This window comes from Eleutherodactylus coqui, chromosome 8 (genome assembly GCF_035609145.1).
Source record: "Eleutherodactylus coqui strain aEleCoq1 chromosome 8, aEleCoq1.hap1, whole genome shotgun sequence".
Lineage (NCBI taxonomy): Eukaryota > Metazoa > Chordata > Amphibia > Anura > Eleutherodactylidae > Eleutherodactylus > Eleutherodactylus coqui.
The window spans coordinates 144,044,070-144,071,075 of NC_089844.1; the positions used below are offsets into that span (position 1 = coordinate 144,044,070).

The 27,006-nt window shown below is 48.2% G+C and overlaps 1 protein-coding gene across 1 annotated transcript in view; it reads left to right on the top strand.

The window, feature by feature from the left end:
* Positions 1 to 27,006, top strand: part of LMF1 (lipase maturation factor 1) — a 352,396-nt gene that overhangs the window by 52,458 nt on the left and 272,932 nt on the right. Inside the window, exon 4 of the mRNA XM_066576613.1 lies at positions 20,102 to 20,250. Within this exon, the coding sequence (XP_066432710.1) occupies positions 20,102 to 20,250 (149 nt within the window). The remainder of the gene's footprint in view (positions 1 to 20,101; positions 20,251 to 27,006) is intronic.

A 27,006-nucleotide genomic window follows, 5' to 3' on the forward strand; every position in this document is an offset into this window, starting at 1 on the left:
TCTCAGCCGTGGGAAAACTGCCTCACTCCAGCACAGTTTATGTCAAGATGGGTGTCTTGGTTAATTCCCAGTTTTTCTGCAGCACCCCCAAAGGTGAAGTAAAGTATTACATAGTTACCACTGAACCCAATGAGTTTCCATGTAATGTTTGGTCATACCAGGTCCTCCAGAATGAGTGACACCTCTGGCTAATAGGTGAGGGTCCTGCATGCAACCTGCATAAATGGATGTTTTGGGGGGTTTTTTGTTTTTGTTTTTTAGAAATTCCTGATTGGGTGTTAGGGCCAAACAGAAGTGATACATTTCTGATCTAAAAAAACAAACAAACCCAAAAAAGTATACAGAATGAAATGTGATAAAACCCAGTATATCAGCGCAGTCCTCCCGTCGCCCATCTCTCCGGCTCTTGGCACGTGTAGCCGTACTCTCACGACCGTCAGTGTGCAGCTGGCAGCGCGCCCGCGCGGCTCGTCCTCCTCGAGGTTAACGTCTAACTTCAGAAAGCTGCTCTGAATTTCAAGAGCAGGAACTCGGAGTACTGAGAAATGTTAATTTGCAATGCCCCGAAGCAGAGAATATGCTAAATATTCTGAATATATCAAGACTAAATGGCCTCGTGTTGCTAGGCCCAATTTCCGCTGAAGGGAAGCATGTTCTTCTCCATTGCAGCTCCATTAAGGCTGAGCGAGGCCATTACCACGGCATTCTCTTTCAGCCTGGCCCCGTGGCACCTGTATGGATTTAAGCCATCTGCAAGGAGGAAGTTTGGTCGGCATGGCAACGGGGCTTTAAAAAGTACCATGACAAAAGCAGAATAGGCCGAGGGGTCAGTGCGGTGGGTGTGCCGGTCATAGGGGTCACTTCCTTTCCACCCCCTACCCCCCTTTTAATAAGGCTGCGGAGAAGAATATGCAAAACATTACAGCTATAGGACTCCAATTATCATGCGGAGAGTCATCAGACTGGCGGTTTGACTGCTTCGTTACTGTGGGTTTCATTAAAGTTTGTTAAATGCTAAACGATGCATCCCCGGTAGTCATAACCCCATCGTTTCTGGCGGGTTTTAAAACGACTGGCCTGGCCTGAACAAAGATGGCCGCAGCAGCTTCTCTGTGACTACCTGACGCACACTCTGCATTATTAGTAGAAGGGCCCCTATACGCCAAACGGTTATCGGGCAAATAATCGTGCAAATTGGAACGGTAATTGTTACGTGTAAACACGGCAAAGGATTGAACGACCGACGAGAATTAGTTTCTCGTATGTTGTTTAATCAAGCATAAAACTAATCGCTTGCTTGCACTTTTTTGCGTGCGAATTGCGATCATTTAGTTGTTCACATTCACTGTGAATATAAATGACTGAACAGTATGCAAATGCAATTGCGGATGATTTATCTGCCTGTATAAACAGGCTGCATGAGCGAACTCTGTCATCATGCCGCTCGTGCGAATGAATTATCGCTACGTGTAAAGGAGCCTTAAATACTGCATGCTGCTTGGGTTGACCAGTGCTGTGCACATGAGCAGTGCTGGTAAGTCAGAGCAGCATGCAGTGTCTAAGGCCAATCTCACATGTGCTTTTTGAACACCGCGGTACAACGCTCCCATTGATTTCAATGGGGCCTCGCAGACGTGCCCTTGAAAACGCTGCGATTTTCGACCGCTGTATTTTGGCGCACTTTTTAACGCACCTCATCACCCATCAGAATGATGGGGTGTATTAGAATGAGCTGTTGAACGCTGTGTAGTGCGTTAGAAAACGCTAATAAAAATCGCATCAAAACACCGTGATCAAATTTGCTGTGTTTTCCCAACGCCATGTGTGAGAGTAGCCTTAGACTACCGATGCGTGCCAAGGTACAGTGTGCATCTGCTAGTCAGAGAAGCAGTTTGGCCATCTTTGTTTCTTCTGGACCAGAGGGTCGCTTTAAGGTTGTTGTTGTGGCATACTTACCATGTTGCCCACAGATTATCAGGAATAAACTTCCAACAGCCCACTGGCCAAAATATATAGTCATTGCCCCCCCAAATTTTAGAAATTCACAGCAGAGTGTACTGTATCCTTTGATTAAAATTTCAATTTGATTAATAATTAAATTATGTAAAAAAACAACCTAACCGCATCCTGTAATGTCCCAAACTACAATATCTAAATGAACAAGCAGAGTATCCGCCCCGAAAAGGGCGATCCCACACTGGAACCTGACCTGCCTCTCCTGATCTTTCCCCAATTAAAAATAGGGAGGTGATAAAATAATGGGGAGATATTTGATAACCAGGTCAAAATGAGACCCAATTAAAAAAATGAAAAATACTTGCAATAAATCCAAAAATAATTAATAGACTAAACCATCACCAAAATGAAAAAGTACAAACCACCAAAAAATACAAAAGGAAACCAAAAAACATATTTAACATCCATCAAACAATACAGATTACTTTTTCATTCCTACATGTTACACCCCTAAATTCAGAGGGAACAGACATCATGTATAATATACAGCCAGATATTATCAGTCATCACAACATAATAGCGCATTGTAACGGGTGAAACCTCAGATTGAGGAGCTCCCAACTACATGACATCTGCGTCATCACTTCAGGGACCAATAGACGGTGAGGAGAACCAAGTATATTCCCGTAGTGCACTTGTATATACTTGGTGCGCCGCACAGCCGATATCCCAGTCACTGGAGCCATATACCAGCCGTGGAGAAGAGAGATGTTACATTGTCAGGAGATGCAACAATGGTGGATACGATGTTACAATGAAACCACATGTATCAATATCACAACCCCGTCTCATATCTGACTACCGCTTCTCCCATGTACTAATAACAGACAAACAGAACAGATTTGCATGAATTGTACCTGAAGCAAACAGGAATTTCACAATGCCGCTTCACATCGATTGCAATTTGGTATTATTTTTTGATATGTAGGGGTAAAATGTATAGGAATTAAAAGTAATCTGTATTGTTTGATGTCATGGGGATTTTTTTGCATTATTTTGTTTGTATTCTTTTTTTTTCATTTTGCGGTGGTATTTTCTCTTAGTATTTTTGGATTTATTAGTCTTTTATGGATCAGGTCTCCTTTGTCCTGACCTGGGTATCTAATACCTCCCCCTTATCCCCTCCCTATTTATAATTAGGGAAAGATAGAGAGGGCCAGGTCAGTTTCCAGTGTGGGGTCGCCCTTTTCAGGGTGGTTACTCCGCTTGTTCATCTAGATATTATAGTTTGGGACATTAATGGGTACAGTTAGGTTTTTTACGTCGGCTCAGGCTGTTACAGATCATGCACTGCATAACATTCAGTGTAAAACCTAATCGTATCTCAGAGAGGGGGAGAGAGCAGGGGCCATGCATGTCTGTGAAGCCTAGGTTACTCTGTGACGGATTGTTAGCCCTTGGCTACATCTAGACCCAGTTATTGGAGGACGGAGTGTAACTAGGCTGTCGTAGGAAGAAAACCGCAGCAGTTCCCTGCACAGATACGGTAATCTTCTAAAAATCTGCTCCACCCCTCACTGCTGGTTCTCATAACTGGATTATGGTCGTAACACCCCAAAACCCGATACCTTACCCAATCCACCCAGTTTTGCCCTTTTATGCTTTGGCCATCCACATAATCACTGATGATATATGTCTAGAATCCATACAATACACTGAATGGACCCCCTTATTATACACCCCTCGGGAGTGCAGCATGAAATCAGGTGACAAGTTTTCTGTGGATCAGTTTCAGTGTGAATCCGCATTGGATGGGAAAATCCAGCAATCGGAGCGACTTCCAACGAGACCGGGTCATCCGTGCTACTAGCTGGGGCTGGGATGTCACTGCCAACTGCATGGGGTTTGCTCATACAGCAGTGTGGAGAGTATACCGAGAATGGTGGGATCAAGAAAAAAAAAATCCAGCAAAAGAGGATCCTGTGAACAGAAACAACTTGTCACTGAAAAGGGGTCACAGGAGGAGGTCAGGAATCATTGTCACAAACGTGTGCTGCACAATCGTGCCGCTTGTAGGCAGATACAATGCTGGTTCTCCAATTAATGTGCTCACATGCACAACTCGTCATTCCTCAGCACGGATGGGCTATAACCCCCGACGACCATTTCCAGCACCATTGTGTCTAATGGAAACAGAAAGGTGAGACTCTGGGCGGGCAAAAGAGCACAAAAATTGTATCACTGAGCAGCGGAAAACCATCTCCTGGACAGATGGATCCAGATTTCTGTTGCTGATGTAATATCAGAAATTGGCACAAGCAGCATGAATAGATGACCCCTTCCTGTTGGGCTGGTGGAGGTCCAGTAATGATGTGAGGAAGGTTTTCTTGGCATACCCTGGATCTCCTGATACCTGTAGATGGACACCACAACGAATTACCGAATCTCGGAAGGCCAAAGGAGGTCCAATGTGCTACTAGATGAAGGCTCTAATAAAGTGACCGTTCCGTGTATATATTTATTTCTCCATGTAATATTGGTCACCGCACCTCCTCCTTATACACTCCTGTTCTTCTATGGCCGGATGGAGTAGGGGCTCCTAAAACAATGGGGTCCATTTGCGATTACCACTTATACAAGCTCTATATCTACGCTACTGATGCCCCCCATTGACCAGGAGCTGCATTACCTGAAGCTTCTCTCTAATCTAAAGTCATGACACCTGTGGCCTCCTATACCCGGGTACCATTTCCTGCCAATGAGTCGCTTGTTACACTGGTAAGTCCCGCATTGTTGGCGTATTCCCCAGGAGATGCCGATATTCTTTGCCCGCTGTGGGAACTTTGACGTGGCGCACATTTCCTCTGGGTAAATGATACGCAGCTTTGCTTTAACTTTTCTCTCAGCGCCGTCTTTAATCTGAACCGCTCTTTGTCTCGCTGTGCAGCATGAAGGCTTTCCCCGCATTGAACGCCCACAGATATGCCTCTGCCATTGATAGGGGTTTCTCTTTTCTGAAGTCGGCCTCCTTTTATTTGCCAACTACAAAGAATGACCAGTCGGGCTACCTCTAACCTCCAGCACCCAGGTGGGCTTTAAAGGCACAGGCTGGGAAATAATGGAGACCCCTGACATCTACTGTTGGCTCAGTCTTTGTTCTCCTGGTGTAGGCTGAGTGGATAGATCTTTAATAAAGGGGTAAAGGTGGAGGGGTAGGTTTTGGGTCAAATTAGAGGGGGAAAAAAGGGACAGCCGTCCGTCCTACATTCTCATCTCATGTCCGCACTTCTGTGCTGCAGCCCTACACCACTAGGTATAATGGATTACTTCTCACATAGGTGATTCACAGACATGGATGAGGGGAAGTGTCAGACTGTAGGTGTCGGACGAGGCGGTGGTTTAGCAGCAGCACTGTGATGTAGTATTAGTTTGCTAATGGATTTACAAGCTGCTCTGACACCTGTGTTACATGACAGCTCTCAGCAGCAACATGTCTTCCTCCACAACAGGTTCCCGGGGACTATGATGTACAAGCCGGCTTGGTTCTCAGGATGATCAGGTCCAGCTTCCCTCCCACAAACCCCTCCGAGCGCTGCCCACCTGCCTGAGTACACAACGCCTGTGAGAATGCTTAATACAGACCCCGACAGCCCCAGCAGTTATCCGTCTATACAGTCTCCCAATTATCAGTGTATCATTGTCCTGTCCCCAAAGGGTCTGTGTATTGTACCCCAAGTGTCAGCGTGTCATTGTCCTGTCCCCAAAGGGTCTGTGTATTGTACCCCAAGTGTCAGCGTGTCATTGTCCTGTCCCCAAAGGGTCTGTGTATTGTACCCCAAGTGTCAGCGTGTCATTGTCCTGTCCCTAATTGTCATTGTTCTGTCCCCCAAGTATTAGTGTGTCATTGTTCGGTTGCCCCAACTGGTAGCATAGCATTGTCTGGTCCCACCAAGCGTAAGACTGTCCTTGTTCTGTCCCCCAAGTGTCAGTGTGTCCTTGTTCTTTTAGTGTGTAATTGTCTGGTCCTCCCAAGTGTAAAAATGTTATTGCACTGCCCTACACCCCAGGCCTCCTTGGCTCACTGCCCTACACCCCAGGCCTCCTTGGGTCACTGCCCTGCACCCCGGGCTTCCTTGGGTCACTGCCCTGGATCCCGGGCCTCCTTGGGTCACTGCCCTGGATCCCGGGCCTCCTTGGGTCACTGCCCTGCACCCCGGGCCTCCTTGGCTCACTGCCCTGCACCCTGGGCCTCCTTGGCTCACTGCCCTGCACCCTGGGCCTCCTTGGCTCACTGCCCTGCACCCCGGGCCTCCTTGGCTCACTGCCCTGCACCCCGGGCCTCCTTGGCTCACTGCCCTGCACCCCGGGCCTCCTTGGCTCACTGCCCTGCACCCCGGGCCTCCTTGGCTCACTGCCCTGCACCCCGGGCCTCCTTGGCTCACTGCCCTGCACCCCGGGCCTCCTTGGCTCACTGCCCTGCACCCCGGGCCTCCTTGGCTCACTGCCCTGCACCCCGGGCCTCCTTGGCTCACTGCCCTGCACCCCGGGCCTCCTTGGCTCACTGCCCTGCACTCTGAGCCTCCTTGGCTCACTGCCCTGCACCCCAGGCCTCCTTGGCTCACTGCCCTGCACCCCGGGCCTCCTTGGCTCACTGCCCTGCACCCCGGGCCTCCTTGGCTCACTGCCCTGCACCCCGGGCCTCCTTGGCTCACTGCCCTGCGCCCCGGGCCTCCTTGGGTCACTGCCCTGCACCCTGGGCCTCCTTGGCTCTCTGCCCTGCACCCTGGGCCTCCTTGGGTCACTGCCCTGCACCCCGGGCCTCCTTGGGTCACTTCCCTGCACCCTGGGCCTCCTAGGGTCACTGCCCTACACCCCGGGCCTCCTTGGGTCACTGCCCTACACCCCGGGCCTCCTTGGGTCACTGCCCTGCACCCCGGGCCTCCTTGGGTCACTGCCCTACACCCCGGGCCTCCTTGGGTCACTGCCCTGCACCCCGGGCCTCCTTGGGTCACTGCCCTGCACCCCGGGCCTCCTTGGGTTCGATCACCCCAAGTATCAGCACCCATGTGTATCATTTATCCCTTTAGGTTTTACATTTAGGGGTTCTATGGCAATGATTCTCTAAAAATGGCTGCAAGATAACCACGTGTGGCCATCCCTAAGCTCTAACCATTTATTGTAAGGTATTCTGGATTCCTGTACATTATTTGGAGAGCTGAGATGTGTCAGTCGCCCCTCCAGATGATTGCACAGAAGCGATGGAGCGGCTCACAGGTCTGCAGGTAGCACAATGCTATCTCTCTGTCACAGCCCATATCAGCCTGTACTCCACTGACAAGCTAATTAAACTGATAGCAATCTGTCAAAGTGACAGCCGCCTTCATCAGAACAGAGGAGGGGAGATGCACAGAGAATCCATTAGAAGGGTAATTAAAAAGATAAAACCTATCCCTGAATCATCTGCACCTACTCAAAACCCAGGATCTATTCCCAGCACACCCCAGAGGCAGCTGCAAAAGTTGTTTTCATCTTTGAAAAGTTTCAGTGCTTTAATGTTTTTTTTACCAGAAGCTTATCCCCTACCAGCGAGAGGTTATAGCGGTGCTCACCGTGTCCGTGGTCTGTCGTATTGTTGTCACACAGATCTATCTATCCTTAAGGTACCTTTACACAGGGCGCTTATCGCCCCTAATATTTGGGCAATAGTCGTCCTGTGTACAAGCTGTTGCAATGGGGCACTGAGTGAGAAATTACTACTTTTTGGAGTCGCTTGGTTTTTAGCAGAACTAAAAGTTAAATGACTGTCGGCTCTTGTAAACAGGCAGTCGCTTAACTAAGAACAACTGCCTGTTTACTGTGAGCGAAGACCGGCTGGCCTGGAAGCGATTACCGGCCCACTCCTCCATTCATAGAACGACTATCACTCATGCGTGAAGGCCCAGGCGTGATAATGGGTGACCTATATAAAGGGAACTTTACCTCTCAACTTTCAAATTATGAAAACATGGCCAAATAGCTGCATTTTTCTTTTTAAGTTAACCCACGACTCTGACTTCACTTAATTCCCTCTGTGGCCCACACACTTTCTTGCTACCCTTTTTGTGTGGTACACAGTGATAGTATTCCACACAGAAATGATGCCATCTCAGCGCACCCCACATAGTAATGATGCACACCACAGTAAGGCTGCCCCTACACAGTGTGATGTCTCCTTATACTCACACCACAATATATAAATATATATTCCCTTAGCGCACCCACCAGTGATGCCCACCACACAATAAAAATTCCCCCTTAGTGTTTCATACAGAAAAAGTACCCCTAGTGATGCCTCACAAACAGTAAGATGCTTCCTGGTAGTAATGATGTTGCCTACGTAGAAAAGATGCTTCCTTAGTGTCCCCAGCAATGCCCCTTACACAGTAATGATGCCTTTTTAGTGCCCACCACAGTAAGGAGGCACCCTACACAGTAGGATGCCTCCTTAGTGCTTCCACCACTATACCTTAGTGCACACCCGGACAGATGCCTCCTCTGTGTCTCTACCATAGTAGGATGCCTCCTTAGTGCCCGCAGCAATACCCTACACAGTAATGATGCCCTCTTAGTGCCCACCACAGTAAGGATGCACCCTGCACAGTAGGATGCCTCCTTAGTGTTACCACCACTATATTATACTCCCTTAGTGCACACCTGCACAGATGCCTCCTCTGTGTCTCTACCATAGTAGGATGCTTCCTTAGTGCCCCCAGCAATGCCCATTACAAAGTATTGATGCCCTCTTAGTGCCCACCACAGTCAGGATGCACCCTGCACAGTATAATGCCTCCTTAGTGCTTCCACCACTATATTATACTCCCTTAGTGCCTCCTCTGTGTCTTCACCACACAAGGATGCCTCCTTAGTGCCCCCAGTGATGCTCGCCAGATAATGAAGTAATAAAGTTCCACCCCTTAGTGACCCAAAAAACATGCCCCTCCTGGTAGTGGTGATGCCCCCACATAATAAAGATGCTTCCTTAGTGCTCCCATACAGAAAGTGCCCTCAGCAATGTATGATGTCCTTCATGCCCCCACAGAACAAGTGTGCCTTCTAGTGCCCCCCCCCCCCACGTACTTTGATGCTTCCTTAGTGCTCCCATACAGAAAGTGCCCTCAGCAATGCCCCTAAGCACAGTATGATGGTCTTCATACCCACACAGAACAAGTGTGCCCTTTAGTTTCCCCCACATTCTTTGATGCTTTCTTAGTGCTCCCATACAGAAAGTGCCCTCCGCAATGCCCCTTATCACAGTATGATGGTCTTCATACCCCCACAGAACAAGTGTGCCCCTTAGTGCCCCCCACATACTTTGATGCTTCCTTAGCGCCTCCCCTAAATACAACAAACTGCAACCTCATCTCGCTTCCCCGGAGGACATCACTTAGCTGGTCTCCTCCGGTCTGCAACTGCGTTGTCCGCGGCTCAGCATTGCCCGTGTGGGCCAAGCTGCCAGCGGCAGTGCTGGCAGGGGGAATGGTGGGGCAGGGAGCTCCACTGTATTAAACTTGAAATTGGGATATTGGGTATAGCGCCCAAAACCTGGGATGGTTGGGAGGTATGTATATCTGATTTGAGACCTATCTATCTAATCAGCCCTACACTATGGCCTGTATTATGGGAACACCCTGCAGCCTTCTAGTTGATGAATGGAGCAGAGTGTCATGTTGACTGACAGACCAGCAAGGAGGAGGTTAATAGTAGACTGGGGGTGACAGGGAGACGCAGCACCATCCAGCACCGGGAGATCCTCTTATTTATATCTCCCTTTGCCCGGGTCCAGCAGTGACAATGGGGCCCTTTGTGCCTCTGCATGCAGCTGCCGAGGCTATAGCCTTCCATGCTACTGCTGCAAATAGTAGCAGGTGGGTCAACAGCGCAGACCCTTTACTTCCCAGACCCATCCGCCATGGCCCGAGGGGACAGCGTCTTCTACTAGAGTCTGGTGGGAACCACACTAGATGAACCGGCCCCGATCATCAAACCCAGGCCACATCCGTCAGGCTGGTCATCCAGAGCTTCCTCACATGTAGCGGATGCACCTCTCCAGATATAGCAGAGCTCAACCTGTCACATACTACTTTTGGCGCTTCATATGATGTAAAACTATATAAAACTAGCAGATAACAGCCCTGGCTCTGCTGAATGTATGTCCAGTACCTACCTTTATGTCTTCTGCTGGCGGTCCATCTGTCTATGTACATGTCTCCTATCTATCTGTCAGGATATTTCCTCCGGTCTGGCCTATTTTGGGCTTAAGGACGCAACAATTTTTCAAGGATTTTCATTTCTACTTTGCAAGAGCCATAACTTTTTTGTATTTTTTCATCGATACGGCCGTATGCGGGCTTGTTTTTTTGCGTGGTGAACTATGGTTTTTATTGGTACCATTTTTGGGTGCATATAATGTATTTTAAAACTTTTTGAATTTATTAATTTTTGAGAGCAGGGAGAGAAAACACATCAATTCTGGCATTGTTTCAAATTTTTTTTTTTTTTTTTTTTTTTTTTACAGCGTCAATCATACAGCGTAAATGACACAATATATTGTTTCTGCGGGTCAGTACAATTACAACGACACCAAAAACATTATAATGTTTTTCAGTTTTCTCCACTTTTGCACAATAAGTGTTCTTTTTTGAGAAAATTCTAATTATTTTTGCACCGTTGCATTTAAAGTCGCATAACTCTTTTATTTTTCCATGGGCGGAGCTCTGGGAGGGCTTGTTTTTTTGCGTCATGAGCTGTAGTTTTTATTGGTATCATTTCTGGTTTATTGCTTTTTATTGCCCTTTTTGGGAGGTAAAATGAATAAAAATAAGCATTTTGCCTCTGTTTTTTTAATAATTTTTGCTGCACAGGATAATTAGCGGGTGCAAATTATTACGGACATGGTGATATCACACATATGTAGGTTTCTTTCATAAATTTTTAATTTTTTTTCATACAAGTAGGGAAAATGAGCAAAAAATGTATTTTTTCCTATAATTTAAAAAAACAAATTTCTTTTTTTTACACTATGTTTTAAAGTTTTTTTTACACTCTTTATGTCCCTGAAGTAGACCTGATCCATAGCAGCTATGATAAGACATTGCAGGGCTTCTGTCCTGCAATGCCTTATTGCTTGTAATTGCGATCATAGGCAATGGCAAAGCAGGATGCCTGTATCTGGCATCCTGTTGCCATGACAACCCATTGGCCCTCCGCGATTACATTGCGGGAGTCCAATGACATCACAGAGGGAGCTCCCTCCCTCGGTGAACCCTTTACATGCTGCCATCTACATAGATCGCGGCATGCAGGGGGTTAACAGCGGAGGTTGCTGTCTTGATGCACCCCTGTTGTTGCAGCGGGAGACCGGCTATCTGTAACAGCTGTTTCCCGCTGCGAGATGGAGCAGGCTCCCTTCTGATCCCACGCCATCCACATGACGAAAGGTTACGTAATGTTGCGTCAAGGAGTTAACTATTGGTGCAGCACATTGAGGCAGAAGGTGTTCCCCAGGCGTCGTCCATACCCAGGTATGTCCATCTGACATGAAGATGGAGTAGTGTGATCTGTCACTTTGTAGAATGTTCTTCCATTGTTCAAATGATAATGCTCCTTGCACCATTGTGAATGCATCTTCTTTGAGAGAACTCTCCAGACATTTGCAGGATGAATGGAGGGAAGTACCAGCTGAAGGGTATCAGACGTTAGTAGAAAATATGCCACGAATATCCGATGTCCTTAGGGCCAAAGGAGCCCCACTAAGTAGTAACATATGGCAATAAACACTTTGGATTCTCGCTCAGGGGTCCAATTACTTTGGGTAGGATAGTGTATGTAGATATCTATGTATTTGCTATCTTGTATCTATCTGTCAATCTACTTTATCTACCTAGCTGATTACTCTTGTCTATCAGCCCACGTTAGATTTTGCATGTTATTCTAATCGGCCATATTGGAAGTACCATAGAACATTTATGTGGAAATAGCAGGCGATGATTCTTCATTTCATCCCATATCCCACAGCACACTCGTGACACAACAGGTAACGTTTACTATGCAAATCCCTGTTCTCCGGCCGTCAGATGGGAGGTATTCTTCAGTAGGTAGTAGGCCGAGGTGATGGGTCTGGCCTCCCATCCCCGTTATACAACCGCCATGTTTTGCCATTCAAATCAGGTGCATTTCTTATCAACTTCCCTGGAATCTACAATGCAAATCTTCCGTTTGCATATTGGAAGGTCCGTGTCATATGAGCATAAAGTAGGAAAATAGCCTCTACATGTGTTTACACAGTTACTACTACATGGCTTCATGACAGATCTGCAGGTCCACAATCATGTGCTGGAAGCTGCAGGTCTCCATAAGCCTCTCGCTCCCATAGCACTGAGACTAAGCTCCCCATTTAAAGGGACAGATGGCTGCGACAACTAATGAGTGTTTGCTGCTTGTTGGATGATCGGAGCCACCTTCCCAGGATCTGATGATCAGGCAAATGACTGCTTCTTCCTGATCGTCTGTAATAACTAAACTTTTTAAAAACTTCTGACAGCGAATGTTTTATGGATGTGGAAGCGCCTGCTGAGATGTGCGCCGATCACTGAAACAAAGGGCAGAAGCACTCAGGCGACCCTTGTGCTCAATCGGCTGTCGTCACAAGCCGTGTATGGACTCTGTAGACTTCCTCTGGATCCTGTACTCCACTCCAAGCAGCGGAATGGGCACCGCACTCAGAAGAACGCTTCCTGTCCGTTTGTTTTAATGAGTGAAGGAAATCTCGGGATTCAGACAATCAATGAAGAAAACTTCTGACAAGTTTTTTTAAACAGTTTACTTTAAGGGCATATTAGTTTTAGCACGCCCGTCAGCACATCGCACTTGTGGTGTGAACGCAGTACTTTTGCGCATGTATAGGCACATTTTTTGTGTACTCTTTTGCGCAGAAACGTCATGCCCCCCCCCCCCCCCCGCCCTGATCTATAAGGCTTTTTAGCCTAATGAGGTCCAGATGTGTTTTTTTTCTCCGTGCTTTTGCGCTGTATTTTGTGCATCTTGTTGCGCATTTGCGCACCCCCATAGGCTACTTTGGAGCACTTTGGTGTGCAAATGTTCCCAAACTAGAGATCGTTCAATTTTTTTGGCATGCAATAGAAATGCGCACACGAAAAAAGGAAATCAGAATGAACCCGTTGAGATCAATGGGTTCGATTCTCTGCATTTTGCACAAGAAAATATGCCCGCATGAAGGAGGCCATAAGCTCTTTTTACATGACTTGATCTAAGCCATGTTACAGGTGCTAATCAACAGTATCGGTGCTCGTTTTCTTGGCCTTCACGCAGAATGATTCACAGCAAAAACTGCTGTCAGCTGATGTACAATAATAATAATAATCTTTATTTATATAGCGCCAACATATTCCGCAGCGCTTACAAGTCAGGGGAAATAGAACAAGACCACGGTTACATGATGTAATCAATTGATGGAAACAGTAGGGGCGAGGGTCCTGCTCCAACAAGCTTAGATATTACAAGTAATGGGGTGATACAGAAGGTAAAGGGGCTGGAGATGTGCACGGTATGGTGAGGTGGAGAGTGAGGGATGCTATACACCTAGACAATGGTCAGGCCGTATAGTGGCAGAGTCGGTATGACTGCAGATGCCGGTTACTTATCGCTAGCAGGAGCTGCAGTCGGTAGGACAGGGAGCATGTTATCAGGCGGAGCTCAGAGGGGTTTGGCTTAGGGGATATGGTATGCCTCCCTGAAGAGATGCGTTTTTAGAGCACGCCTGAAATTGTGTGTGTCAGTGATTGCCTAGATATTTTTTGGTAGTGCGTTCTAGAGGACAGGTGCTGCTCTGGAGAAGTCTTAGAGGCGGGAATGAGAGGTTCGAATTAAAGGGGCACTTAATCTGATTTTATTAGCAGAGCGGAGGCTGTGGGCTGGGTGGTGGATTGAGATGAGGGAAGCAATGTAGGGGGGTGGTGTTGTGGATGCGGGTAGTGAGTTTAAATTGAATTCTGTATTTGAAGGGCAGCCAGTGCAGTGCCTGGCACAGGGCAGAGGCGTCCAAGTAGCGGCTGGACAGGCAGATGAGCCTGGCTGCTGCATTCAGGATGGATTGGAGAGGGCAGAGTCCGGCGCAGGGGAGACCGATCAGCAGCGAGTTGGAATAATTGAGATAAGAGTGGATGAGGGCAACAGTAAGCGTTTTTAGCACATCCACAGTGAGAAAAGGGCAGATTCTTGCGATGTTCTTGAGGTGCAGCTGATAGGTTCGGGACAGAGATTGGATGTAGGGGATGAAGGAGAGATCGAAGTCTAATATGACCCCAAGTCAGCAGGCACGCTGTCTAGGAGTTATGGTGGCGCCACACACTGAGATGGAGATGTCAGAAGGAGGTCGGTTAGTGGAGGGCAGAAACACCAGTAGGCCAGTATTTGAGAGGTTCAGTTTTAGGTAGAGAGAGGACATAGTGTTAGAGACAGCGGACAGACAGTCGGTGGTGTTCTGGGGGAATGTTGCTGTAATGTCCCGGCAGGAGGTGTATAGCTGGGTATCATCAGCATAGAGATGGTACTGGAAACCAAATCTCCTGATGGTCTGTCCAATGGGGGCTGTGTAGATTGAGAAGAGGAGGGGGCCGAGGACCGAGCCCTGGGGGCCCCAACAGCAAGGGGAAGAGGAGGGGAGGTAGAGCCAGCAAAGAAGACACTGAAGGAGTCGGATAGGTAGGAGGAGAACCAGGAGAGGGAGGTGTCTTCTAGTCCAATGGAGCGTAGCATACTGAGGAGGTGTTTGTGGTCGACAGTGTCGAATGCTGCAGAGAGGTCGAGGAGGATCAGTAGGGAGTAGTCGCCCTTTGATTTGGCAGTCAGGAGGTCGTTTTACACTTTAGTCAGGGCGGTTTCTGTCGAGTGTAGGGGGGCAAAAGCCAGACTGTGGAGGGTCAAGAAGAGAGTTTTCTGAGAGAGAGCTTATAAGACGAGAGTAAAACAGGCGTTCTAGTAGTTGGAAGATGAAGGGGAGTTTTAAGATGGGTCGGTAGTTGGCAGCATCGGTTGAGTCAAGAGTCAGTTTCTTTAGCAGCGGGGAAATGATGGCATGTTTAAAGGAGGAGGGGAAAATGCCAGAGGTCAGAGAGAGGTTGAATATAGTGGTGAGATGGGAGATGACCACTGGGGAAAGGGACCGCAGGAGGTGTGAGGGAAGAGGCTCGCTAGCGCAGGTGGTGGGGCGAATGGAGGAGAGCAGTCTGGAGACTTCTTCCTCTGTCGTTGGACTAAGTACAGAGAGTGAACAGGAGCTAGATGCAGTACTGACGAGACTAGGGTCGGGGCTAGTCTGGGATTCGGAGGTTATTTCCTGCCGGATGCCGTCGATTTTCTTTTTGAAGTAAGCAGCCAGCTCTTTAGCACTGAGATCCGACACTGGGGGCTGCAATTTTGGGCTGAGAAGAGAGTGAAAAGTGTCCGAGTCTTTTAGGGTTATGGGATAGTGAGGAGACGAGAAGTAGACTTGTTTGGCGTGGCAGAGGGCAAGGTTGTAGGTTCTGAGCATGAATGTTCAAGGGTTCGCTCATTCGGTGGCTGATGGGGTGCCGCTTCACACAACCTGATGATTGCGCAAACAGGTGTCCCTACTAACGCTCTTGCCTGCTCTTCGGACCATGTGCAGTAAGAGGCCCGTAAGCCACTTTTAGGGCATGTGTTCTTACGGAACAGGTTGGCTGCAGAATGCCAGCAGTAGACATTCTGCATCAGATCTGCAGCTGAAGGTCTGCATCAAGGATCACACCATTCGGTACAGATTTAAATGCTGAATTCACCCCCTCATTTAGAAGAGGTGGCCGCATATCTGGTGCTAAAATAGACCTGCTATGGATTTAAATTCCGCACTGCATGTCAATTTCCACACGGGGTTTGTGCGAATGTTTTCCGCAGCATGTGGACCAAATTTCATCTACTTTGCTGCTACTGTAACTGTCATGATTTTCCGTGCAGCAGTTCCCATGGAGTCCGGGGAGGTATTTCTTATACTTACCCGGCTCCCGATCCAGCGCTGTCAGTGTGGCGCATGCAGGCAGACCGCTAGGTGTGCGCACGCTCCCATAGCAGTCCATAGTCTCAAACACCCGAGTATACACTAGTGGCTCAAAATGTGGAAACCTTTTGAAAGAGTGCATTTTTGATTTTGGATGGCTCATAACGCCAGTTTTTGTTGTAATCACGCCCTAAAATTATTGCTCATTTGACAGATCATTTAATGTAGAATGTAATCCAAAATTGTATGATAGACTTTACAGAGGAGAAAAGTGAAACAAAAGTTCCTAACTTCTCAGCGTGCCGTTAGTACTTCGCTGGGGAACCTCTAGCCTTAATTATAACTTCCCTGGAGACAGCCAAGTCTCTTCCCGTTCTCCGGGTTATAATATGAAACCCAGATTGTATTATTGCTTCTATTAATGGTGTTTTATTCATTGGTTGCTTCTGATTAATGGGGTTAAAAACAATCACAGAAAATGTCCGTTACTTACTGACTGAGGAGTGCAGATAGATGCATCCTCCTCTCACCATGCAGGTAGCTGACTACCAAATGGAGGAGCCAATAACACCTGTGAGGGACACCGATAAGACAGCCACTCACACCGCCTCTTGATAATGAGGGGGGTGGATGCTTGGTGTATACTCCCACACATAGTGGATACAGGGTGTCAGACCATTCTGATATATGTAGTTCACCATGCAGACCAGCAACCTATTAATGACGCTATGATAATTCGGCGGGTTGCCCTGCATATCCATCAGTGAACCACATTGGTACTGCCACCCTGGGCTCCCCCTGGAGTCTTAAAGCCACACTGCATGTGAATGATAGATAATAAGTGCAAGGCATTGGTTGGATGTTGGCCAAGATACATGAGCCCACTTTAGTTAATAGGTTGCTGGTCTGCATCTATATGCTCTCCTCACCCAGTAAGTAATGGCCATTTTTTGTGATTGCTTTTAATTCTCGATTTCCCCTTCTGTGATGCATGACTAATGGGGTTAGGATCAGCCATGTCCAGACTGCTCTAGCAGCGGAAGATGATTGTCCTGAATCTACTTTCTGCACGCAGCGACAAAGTGACGCCGAAGGTCTGCGTTATCTTGGAGACGTTTGAGCTCACAAATTTATTTATTTTTCTTCGCATTTACTGCCCACTAATCACACCACTTTTGCTATACTCCATCATAACACTAACTGGCTGCCTCGTGGTAGCTGTAAAGCAATCAGAATGCAGATCTTCTCCTTACATACGTTATGTCATCACCATCGCATAGGAAGATCCAACAGCTCTACCCCATTGGTCCTCTGTCCGGGTAACATGGGGTTTAGCTGCGCCTTAATATAAATGGCTTTTTGATGGAATTTGTAGCATTTAGACCAGGGGTCCCCAACTCCAGTCCTCAGGGACCACCAACACGTCATGTTTTCAGGATATCCTACGGTAAGAACACCTGTGGCAATGTCTGAGGCACTGACAATAATTACATCACCTGTACAACACTGAGGAGATCCTGAAAACATGGCCTGTTGGGGGTCCCTGAGAACTGGAGTTGGGGTACACTGATAGAGACCATAACATTCTTTCAGTCTGCACTCCACTTCCTACTACATTGAGACACCACTTTCTGTAGACTCCTACGATGTTCCCCTGTCACCTAGACACAGCCTTTTACTTCTATCACCTCTTCCTGCCTTCATCCATCTGGCTTTGTAGTGACCGAGTCGTCTTAGACCTCTTCAAAGGTCTTGAAGTTGCTCCTTTGGTGACATTTCCACCAAATTTCACCATAAGTGTACCTTATTTATGCAAAATCACTCTCTTACATCACTTTCTGGGTGACCAGTCAACTTTTTCAGTACACAAGTTGTTCACACTCACTGCATAGAAGGAAAGGAAAAAAAGGAAACCAGCTTGGTAAGAATCACACAACGCAAAGACCGATGTCCTTCTGTCATCCGTAATACAAGACATTGGGCGCCAAACATTACTGTCACCTCATTGGATCTCCAAACAGTTGGGGCTCACAGGAGCATAATATAATTGTGTATTACATGTGCATAATACGCAGTGAATGGACCCAATGAAAGTACATTGGAGCTATTCATACTTGGGTATATACATTGCGTATAATACGCGCGTAAAAAAAACTAGAAAGACTGCGCATGATAGCGTGCGTGAGATACGCTGTCATGCGCAGTCCAAGATCGCTGACACATTCGGCGAACTGCGGCTAACACAGCGGTAAAACGCTTTATCGTGCCCGTGAAATTTAGTGGTCATTGTATTTAAAAATGTAACTTTTTAATAAAAATGATCTGATTAAACAACGCGTGTCTGAGTGCGCCAAAACAGATCAATGTCTTGTATGCTGTCCGTAAAAAAGATGGACGTAATACAGACAGAAAATCCCCCCCCCCCCCCCATGTGAATGGGCCCTTGGTCTCAGAATACCTCCTTAGTGTCCGTCACGGTGCTATAAAGCTCACTCACACCGGCATATCCGCAATTTCAGTCCATGAACAAGCAGACTCATTTCACTGCCTGTTTATGTGCATGTTACGTGTGTGGATTTTTTTATGTTTGCGTTCCATCCGTCTTTCATGTGCACAAAAAAGAAAAACTGCAGTAAGGCCCATTTGATGTCACTTTTTTTTTGTTTTCATGGTCTCCTGGCAACGTGCGTAATAATTGCAGCGCACGCTTATGTAACATGTTCGTTCACTGAGTTTCTTTTTTTTTCACATCCCCATAGACTTCCATGGGCAATTTGGGTTTGTGACTACAAGTGAAAATAGGATGTGTTGTGATTAGAGATGAGCGAACGTACTCGTTAAGGGCGATTTCACAATCGAGTATCACTATTTTCGAGTACCTGACTACCCGGGGAAAATATTCGGTGGGCGCCGGGGGTTTGCAGAGGAGAGGGGGGGGGGGGGGAGCTCCCCCCTGTTCCCCACTGCTACCCCCCGCTCCACCACCCACCGAATCTTTTCACCCGAGTAGTCAGGTACTCGAAAATAGCGATGCTCGATTGCGAAATCACCCTTAACGAGTACGTTCGCTCATCTCTAGTTGCGATATATATATTTTTTTACTTTTACATACAAGATCAGTTCGCATAGAAAAACACATTTGAATACACTGATTTACTTTTAATAGGTCCATGTGTTAGCCATATTTAGTCCGTAGTACATATAGACAGAAAATACGCCCGTGTGCAAGAGCCCTTGGGTTGGGTCCCCATGGGGCTGATTTCCAGCGGAATGTCCGCAGCGAACATTCCAATACAGATCAGCCTAGGATCACACGGAGCGTATTGTGGTGCAGATCCGCGCCAAAATCTGCAGCGTATTTCACACAGCAGATTTTGGTGTGGATCTGCACCAGAACTGATGCGGGTGTTCATCAGATTTCAGCCTTTCAGTTAAAGGGGTGAAGTCTGCTGCAGATCCACGGGCAAATCCACACTAGTTCTGCTACGTGCGAGCGTACCCTTAGGCATAAACTCTGGATCTTCCTGAGTTTGCAGCAAATTTGCAGCATTTACAGTAGCAGCGTATTGGATGAGATTTTACTAATTAGCATTGTAAATTGACCTACATTGCGGATTTCAAATCCACAGCACGTCAGTTCATGCTCCGGGTTTTCACTGTGGATTTCACCTTTATGCAACCCAATAATTCCATATGTAACCCTTTTAGGATCTTGCCCTGGACTAGTTTTGGAGGTCGCACCTTGGAGACCGCTGCTGTATACATACATATTCACACCAAGAACTCTAAGGAGGTCTTTGGCCCTTTAAATAAGTCCAGCAATAAATATAGTTTGCAATCCGAACTCACATCAAGCATTTAATGGTGAGATAAGATTGTGACCCGCTAACAATCGCTCCCATTGTCCGGATCGCTTTGGCACGTTCTCCGTTATTAGGATTGTGGATGCGGGGATTTCACATCCTGTGTATATAAATTATCTTCTTAGAGCGAACCAAGCGTTATAACGGGCGGCACGTGACTCGGCCCACGTCCCCACCTGGTTTATGGCATCTTCTTGTCTTCTTTCTGTAGGATGGGAGTCTCAGCTACTGGAAACGGGATTTCTGGGAGTTTTCCTGTGCCCACTCTGGTCCTTGTCCCGTGTCCCACAGCGTACGCCCCCGTCACGCATCGTCATCTGGGCCCATCGCTGGCTCATCTTCAGGATCATGCTTGGAGCGGTAAGTCGAACTACAGTACCAAAACATTGATGGGTTTCATAAATTTCCCCCAATGAAGGTGGGTTGAGGAGCTCAGTGTTGTGCGAGTCCCTCCGGCCCCGATCAGAGAGATGGGTAAATTACATTATGTACACAGGCACGACCACCGGGAACCCCCAGCATTCTGATTTATGGAAATGTTTATATGCATGTATATGTAAAACACAGCCATATTCCATGCAGGTTAGGTAGGGACCATATGTGGTGCAGACCCCATGAAGACATGGACCCCAGTGGTCAACAAGTCACTGGTGGTGGTTCCATACTGGTGTGCGGTAGGTTCTAATGTCATGGTTTGGTTCCATTGGTCCTCCTAAACACATCAGTGGCTGGTTCCTACTACGTTTCACTTCTTAGTGACCATTTACAGCCCTCCATGGGCTTCATGTACCCCTATGTATGATGAGATATTCCAGCAGGTTGGCATGCACCGTGCCATCGGGCCTAAGATGGCCAGAACTGGTCCGAGAAACATTCTGGAGAGTTGATATGAACGGTGCAACCTTTATGTTCACCCAATCTGAGCACAATTGAGTTTTAATAGGATGTGGTGGAGATGTCCATTCAGACCCAAGATCCTTAACCTACAAATACCATGGAGCTGTGGGTGATTATCCAGATGGCACAACAGCCCTCTACTTGTAAGCTTAATGCCACGTTGAGTTGCTGCACGTCGCCAGGCTACAGGGGGTCCTACACGATATTAGTTCCTGTCCCATGACTTTTGGTCTGTCAGTGTATATACATGTTACCTGATTGGTGCTCTTTGATCAGATATTGTGTCGTATCAGACAGTCCTTGTAAAAGCTAAAAACTCCTTGGTACAAGTAGGTAACCATCAGGAAGAGAAGCCTGGGTAATGCCCAGTATTTGGGTTCACCTGACTTGAGAACCTGCAGGAGCACATGAGCCCCATTGTGCCGGCGCTTGGCATGAGGACAGCCGTATCTCAGCGTCTTGTAATCCCACATGTTGTCCCTACGTGTTTTGACGAGATAAGAGCAGATTACCTTCTAACATATAGTGGGGGTTTGTCTTCGGCTGCTTTCTTTGGCCGGCGCTGCCTGCGTTATCGGGCTCTGCTGCTCCGGTATCGCCGTGCACAGATGTGTAATCCTATAGCTTTCTATAGGTGTAAAAGCAAAGGTTGTAACATGTGGCATTAAAGAGAAGCAGGGATCACAAGGCAAACAGAGGGGCCAGCCCAAACAAAGGGGCCACCAGTGCCGCCGGTGCGTGACTGACAGCCCCTTCCCCGACTCATCCCCGGGATCCCAGTAACCCTTTATAGGGCCGCTCCTGCAGAGAACACTAATGACAATTAGAAATCTGCTCACTTTTCATTTTGACCTGATTCGGCATGATGAGTGACCCGAGCTCGTGCATAGAATGAACACTGGCCACTTTATTAGAGACCCCGGCCCTCTCCAGACTGACACTTTCCTGGATGGAAATTAGAGCAGGGACCCCGAGGTGCAGCATAAGGTCCGCAAGTGATAGAATTCACGCACAGTAAAAGGGACTATAAAATCACGTGACAAGTTTTCTGGGGATCAGTTTTCAGTGTAAATCCACATTAGATGGGAAAATCCTGCGATCGGAGCGACTTCCAACGAGGCCCGGTCATCGGTGCTGGACTACAGGGGCCGGGATGTCACTGCCAACTCTGGCGGGGGTTGTTCATGTAACAGTGTGGAGAGTATAGAGGGAAAGGTGTGATCGAGGAAAGCATCCAGCAAAAGGGGGTCCTGTGGATAGAAACAAATTGTCACCGAAGGGGTCAGAGGAGGATGTCAGGAATCACAGTGTGTTTAAAAGGTGCTGTTCAGTCAAGAGCAGCTAAATACAACACTGGTGCTCCAAATAACATGTCCAAATACACAACTTGCCATTCCTTAGCATGGATGGCTATAACAGCCGACGACCAGTTCCAGCACCATTGTCCCTAAGAGAAACAGAAAGGTGAGACTCCTGGGGGACAAAAGAGCAGAAAACTTGTATCACTGCGCAGCAGAAGAACATCTCCTGGGCAGATGAATCCAGATTTCTGTTGCTGATGGGAGTCAGAATTTGGCTCAAGCAGCATGATCGCTGACCCCTTCCTGTCAGCTGATCAGAACATATCAGCACCTCCATCTATTCAGCGACAACTACAAGAAGCTTCCTGTCCGCAGGGGCCGATATTACTGCAAACCGATTTCATCACTGGGTGGAGTCTATACCATGATGAACTGCTGCGCTTCTGAAAGCCAAAGAAGGCGCAACACACTTTTACAAGGGGGCTCTAGTAAAGGGGACATCTCATATAATACCATCATATAGTACTCCCTTGTAATACCGCCATATAGTTCCTACATAATATACTGAAATTTGATTCCCAAATAACAGTGGGTGGCGTTAGGGGCTCCTGCCCTCGGTGGCCTCCTTGGCAGTCGCTTAGTTTGACACTTCCTGCCTGTTCTCCACAAATTGATGAAAAGAGAAGATTTTGCCCATTTTATTTTAGAGGTGGCGGACCGGGCAGACCATTTCACTCATCTTCACAAGGCAGAAGAGCTGGGTGACCGTCCCTGTGGAGGCGGTAATGGCTGTATTAAGGGTAAATGCCCTTCAGCGCAGTCTCCAATTAGCGTCTCGTGTCCCGCTGGATGTGGTGGGATGCGGCCGGTCTGGGATCTGCTGTCAGTGTGAGCCCCCGATAACAGGCTGGTGCGAGGGATGGGAAGAGCATTACCGGACTCTATAATCTCCACCATTAGGGAGCGGTGATTGATGGCTGCACTGTCACCGGGAGCCCGAACACTGTATGTTCCTTCTCTGAGGGGATAATGATCCTGACAGGTATTGTAATGTCTGCCTGATGCGGGAAACCAAAATGTCCTTCCTGGCCGCCGGACACCTGTCAGGGTGGATTGAGGGGATGGGGGGGGGGGGGGGGTTAGATGTGCTGAAGGGCTGACACTCGGATTCTGGAGGGAACTGACACGCGGACTCTAGGGGGCTGACACGCGGACTCTGGGGGGCTGACACGCGGACTCTGGGGGGCTGACACGCGGACTCTGGGGGGCTGACACGCGGACTCTGGGGGGCTGACACGCGGACTCTGGGGGGCTGACACGCGGACTCTGGGGGGCTGACACGCGGACTCTGGGGGGCTGACACGCGGACTCTGGGGGGCTGACACGCGGACTCTGGGGGGCTGACACGCGGACTCTGGGGGGGGGGGCTGACACGCGGACTCTGGGGGGGGGGGCTGACACGCGGACTCTGGGGGGGGGGGCTGACACGCGGACTCTGGGGGGGGCTGACACGCGGACTCTGGGGGGGGCTGACACGCGGACTCTGGGGGGGGGCTGACACGCGGACTCTGGGGGGGGGCTGACACGCGGACTCTGGGGGGGGCTGACACGCGGACTCTGGGGGAGGGCTGACACGCGGACTCTGGGGGAGGGCTGACACGCGGACTCTGGGAGGGGGCTGACACGCGGACTCTGGGAGGGGGCTGACACGCGGACTCTGGGAGGGGGCTGACACGCGGACTCTGGGAGGGGGCTGATATGCGGACTATGCGGAGGGGGGGCTGATACGGGGGACTCTGCTGGTGTTTTCTGGTCTTATAATTCTCTTCAGTAAGGGGTATTTTTCGGTGATGGGCAGTGTAACTGGCACCTCCCAACATGAGACTGTGTCCCTTTTCCCAAACCGCCCATACCAGTATATAGCTACACCCCTAGCACAACCCTCCCTGATCCAGCGCCGCTCTCGGATACTATTTGATAGGGATCTAGTTGAGCAGGATTTCTATATGATGATAAACCTCTCAGCTACTCCAGCACTTCTCTTTAAAGGAAGGGGAAGGTACATGTCAGTCTCTTGATTCGGCATATCAACTGCGAGCCTCAGCTGCTGCAGAACCAGATAATGCAAATTGTAGCCACTGCAGGTTGTCATAATGCAAAACCCAGCTGCTGCAGAAGCCCTTTAAAAACAGCAGTGACAGCTCCATGTTAATTGTCATGAGTCTCACTGATTCCTGTAGGGGGTTCTGCAGCAGCGAAGTTGGGCAGTATAAGGGACATTACTCCAGCTGGTACAAAACCTCATAACACGCACCCTGGCTACTGCAGAACCTCTTTGAGAAGTACAGAGCAACTTTAATACTACTAATGATTGACAAGAAGCTCCCATCACATCCTGTAAGAGCTTCTGCAGCAGCTGCAGTATGTATTATATGACCTCATGTATCCCTGTTCTATAGATAATGAACTTCCTGTCCATGTTCTCAGAACTCTGTAAACAGACTGATTTTAGCATGTTTATGTCCGTGTGACATTCGTACGCGTTGCATGTGTCCGTTTTTTTACGTCGGTGTGATCCTTTTGTCTGTATTATAATACACAGTAGGAGTCGCGCACCTCAGAAGATCCACCAGGCCTGTAGACCAACGGCTTTTATCTCGGAGATAAGTCCCTGACTGCCAGTATAACTAAGCTTTCCCAGGTTCCTGAATGGCAGATCTGACTAAGTAAGTGGCACGACCGCAGCAGGACATCACTCTTAGGGCCCTTTTACACGTGACAACCATCCATGCCGAACAAATAAAGATGGCCGTACCTGCTTCTCTGACTACCTAGTAGTTTAAAACAGTGCACCTCCTTTGATTGGCCAGTTCTGTCCATGTGACCAGCGCTGGCCAGTAGGAGCAGAGTATAGTGTCTTAGACTACTAATGCACAATCAATCGGAGAAGCGGAGCGGCCATCTTTATCTGTCGAGGTGCGGAGGGTTGCTTTACCTCTGGAGTCACACAGGGTGACCGCCCCTATGGCAGCCACATTGGTGGCCATATTGAGTGTCACCCAGCTTTTGCAGAATCTGATCGCTTTCCTTTAATGGCTTGCAGCCGAATCCAGGACTTACTGGGGGTTCTTCCTCTGATTATTTCTGGTTTTGCACAAATCCGGGGCTAAACTCGTCTTCCTCAGTCCCCGCTGATGACATCGTTCGAATATGGTTGGCCTTCTCTAGATTTTTGCATCGGGTCGGTGTCCTGCACCAGCGATCTGCGGGGAATCCGAGGTGCCACTCCAGCCCGTAAATGGTTAAACTGCTGTATATATTTAAAGCTACCACAGCAGGGGGATTAGCACAGGATGCGGAGGGGTGCAGCAGTCACCGCAGCAGGGCACAGGGCTTACTGCGGGTTAGCAGGTCACGGCGCGGGGTGTGAGGGGAGCCGGCCCTGATTGACAGCAGCAGAGCAAGCAGCAGGTTGCAAATTGTCAAGGAAATGGAGGGAAAGAGGGTGAATTACGAGGCCTGATGTTCCTGCATTTAACCCCCGGCGCTTGTTGTACTTTCCAAATTTACGTACTTGCGCCAAGAAGATAGCGTTACGTTATTACGGTCTGCGGCTGGCAGAGGTTGGAGATCGGGGCTGTAAAGAATTGGTGCAGCCAATATATAATACTGGGTCCACATATAAGAAGCTGATGGGCTGTGAGGCTTATACTATCCTCAGCCCCTTTCCTTAAGCTATGGGCTCCAATATGGCTGTGCTCAGTGCCTCCCCCTACAGGCAGATCAGAGAGTGCATGGTTGGTTGTAGTCTATGACACTTGGACGCTCCTTGCTGTGTGGCTTGAACACCCCTTCTTCCTCTTTGATTTCCAGCACAGCCCTATGCAGGAAGGCCAGTATTTGCATATTCTGTATACATTCAAGAACATATAAATACCGTATATGTTATGTAATACTCTTGGTCCGATATTGTAACGGAGTAATTGGTAGTGCCCAAGGGCCCGCAGCTTCCCGAACCAGCCTGAAACTATGAGGGGACCAGACTGCTTACCGCCCCGCTCTGGTGATGTTAATGAGCGTCCGCCATTAATTAGCTCTGCTTTAATTAGTGAACATTGGGTTAATGCTGGCCAAATTTTGCTGAGATCGGCTGACTGGCTATCTCATGTGTGTGGGGACCTCCCAACTCTCCTACAATGGCAGATATCAGGGGGAAAAAAGATTAGGTAGTTGGATTTCAACATGCCTGATACTTCTGTTTACAGGGGAGATAAGCCGCCCACAGTGATGTGTGAACCTGAACATTGGTCCAATCATTAGGCTGTGTAAAAGGCATGACAGTCGGCCAACAAACGAACAAGCAAATACTCATTCATTGGCGGAAAAGCTCATTCCTTCATACATCATTTCACCTATAATGGCCAGAGTGATAGGAAAAGTTTGAAGAACTCTTTCAAGTTTTTATTGCACCTTACAGATGTTCAGTGTGAGCTCCGTTGGTGACAAGGCAGATGTAAAAGAATGCACAAGGGTGAGCCAAAAATGATCCACACTTCTTGCTGTAGAATTTTTTAACTTTCAGAAAAGACAAATACATTATTTTTCGATATAATCCCCCTGCTTTTCAGTACACTTTGTCTGTCTGTCAACAAGCCTTGGTATTCCCTCATTAAAAAATGTTTTAGGCTGAGCTGCGAGCCGCGAATGCACCGCTGTCTTCACCTCTTCATCAGAAGCGAGTCTTCATCCTCTTAGGGCTTCTTTCAGGGGACCAAACAGCTGATAGTCCAACGGTACAAGATCAGGACTAAAGGGGGGATGCTTTAACACCTCAAAGTGAAGGTTTTGGAGAGTGTGGACAATATGGACAGGCATTGTCATGCAACAACACAACCCCCTTGGAAAGTGTCCTCTGTAT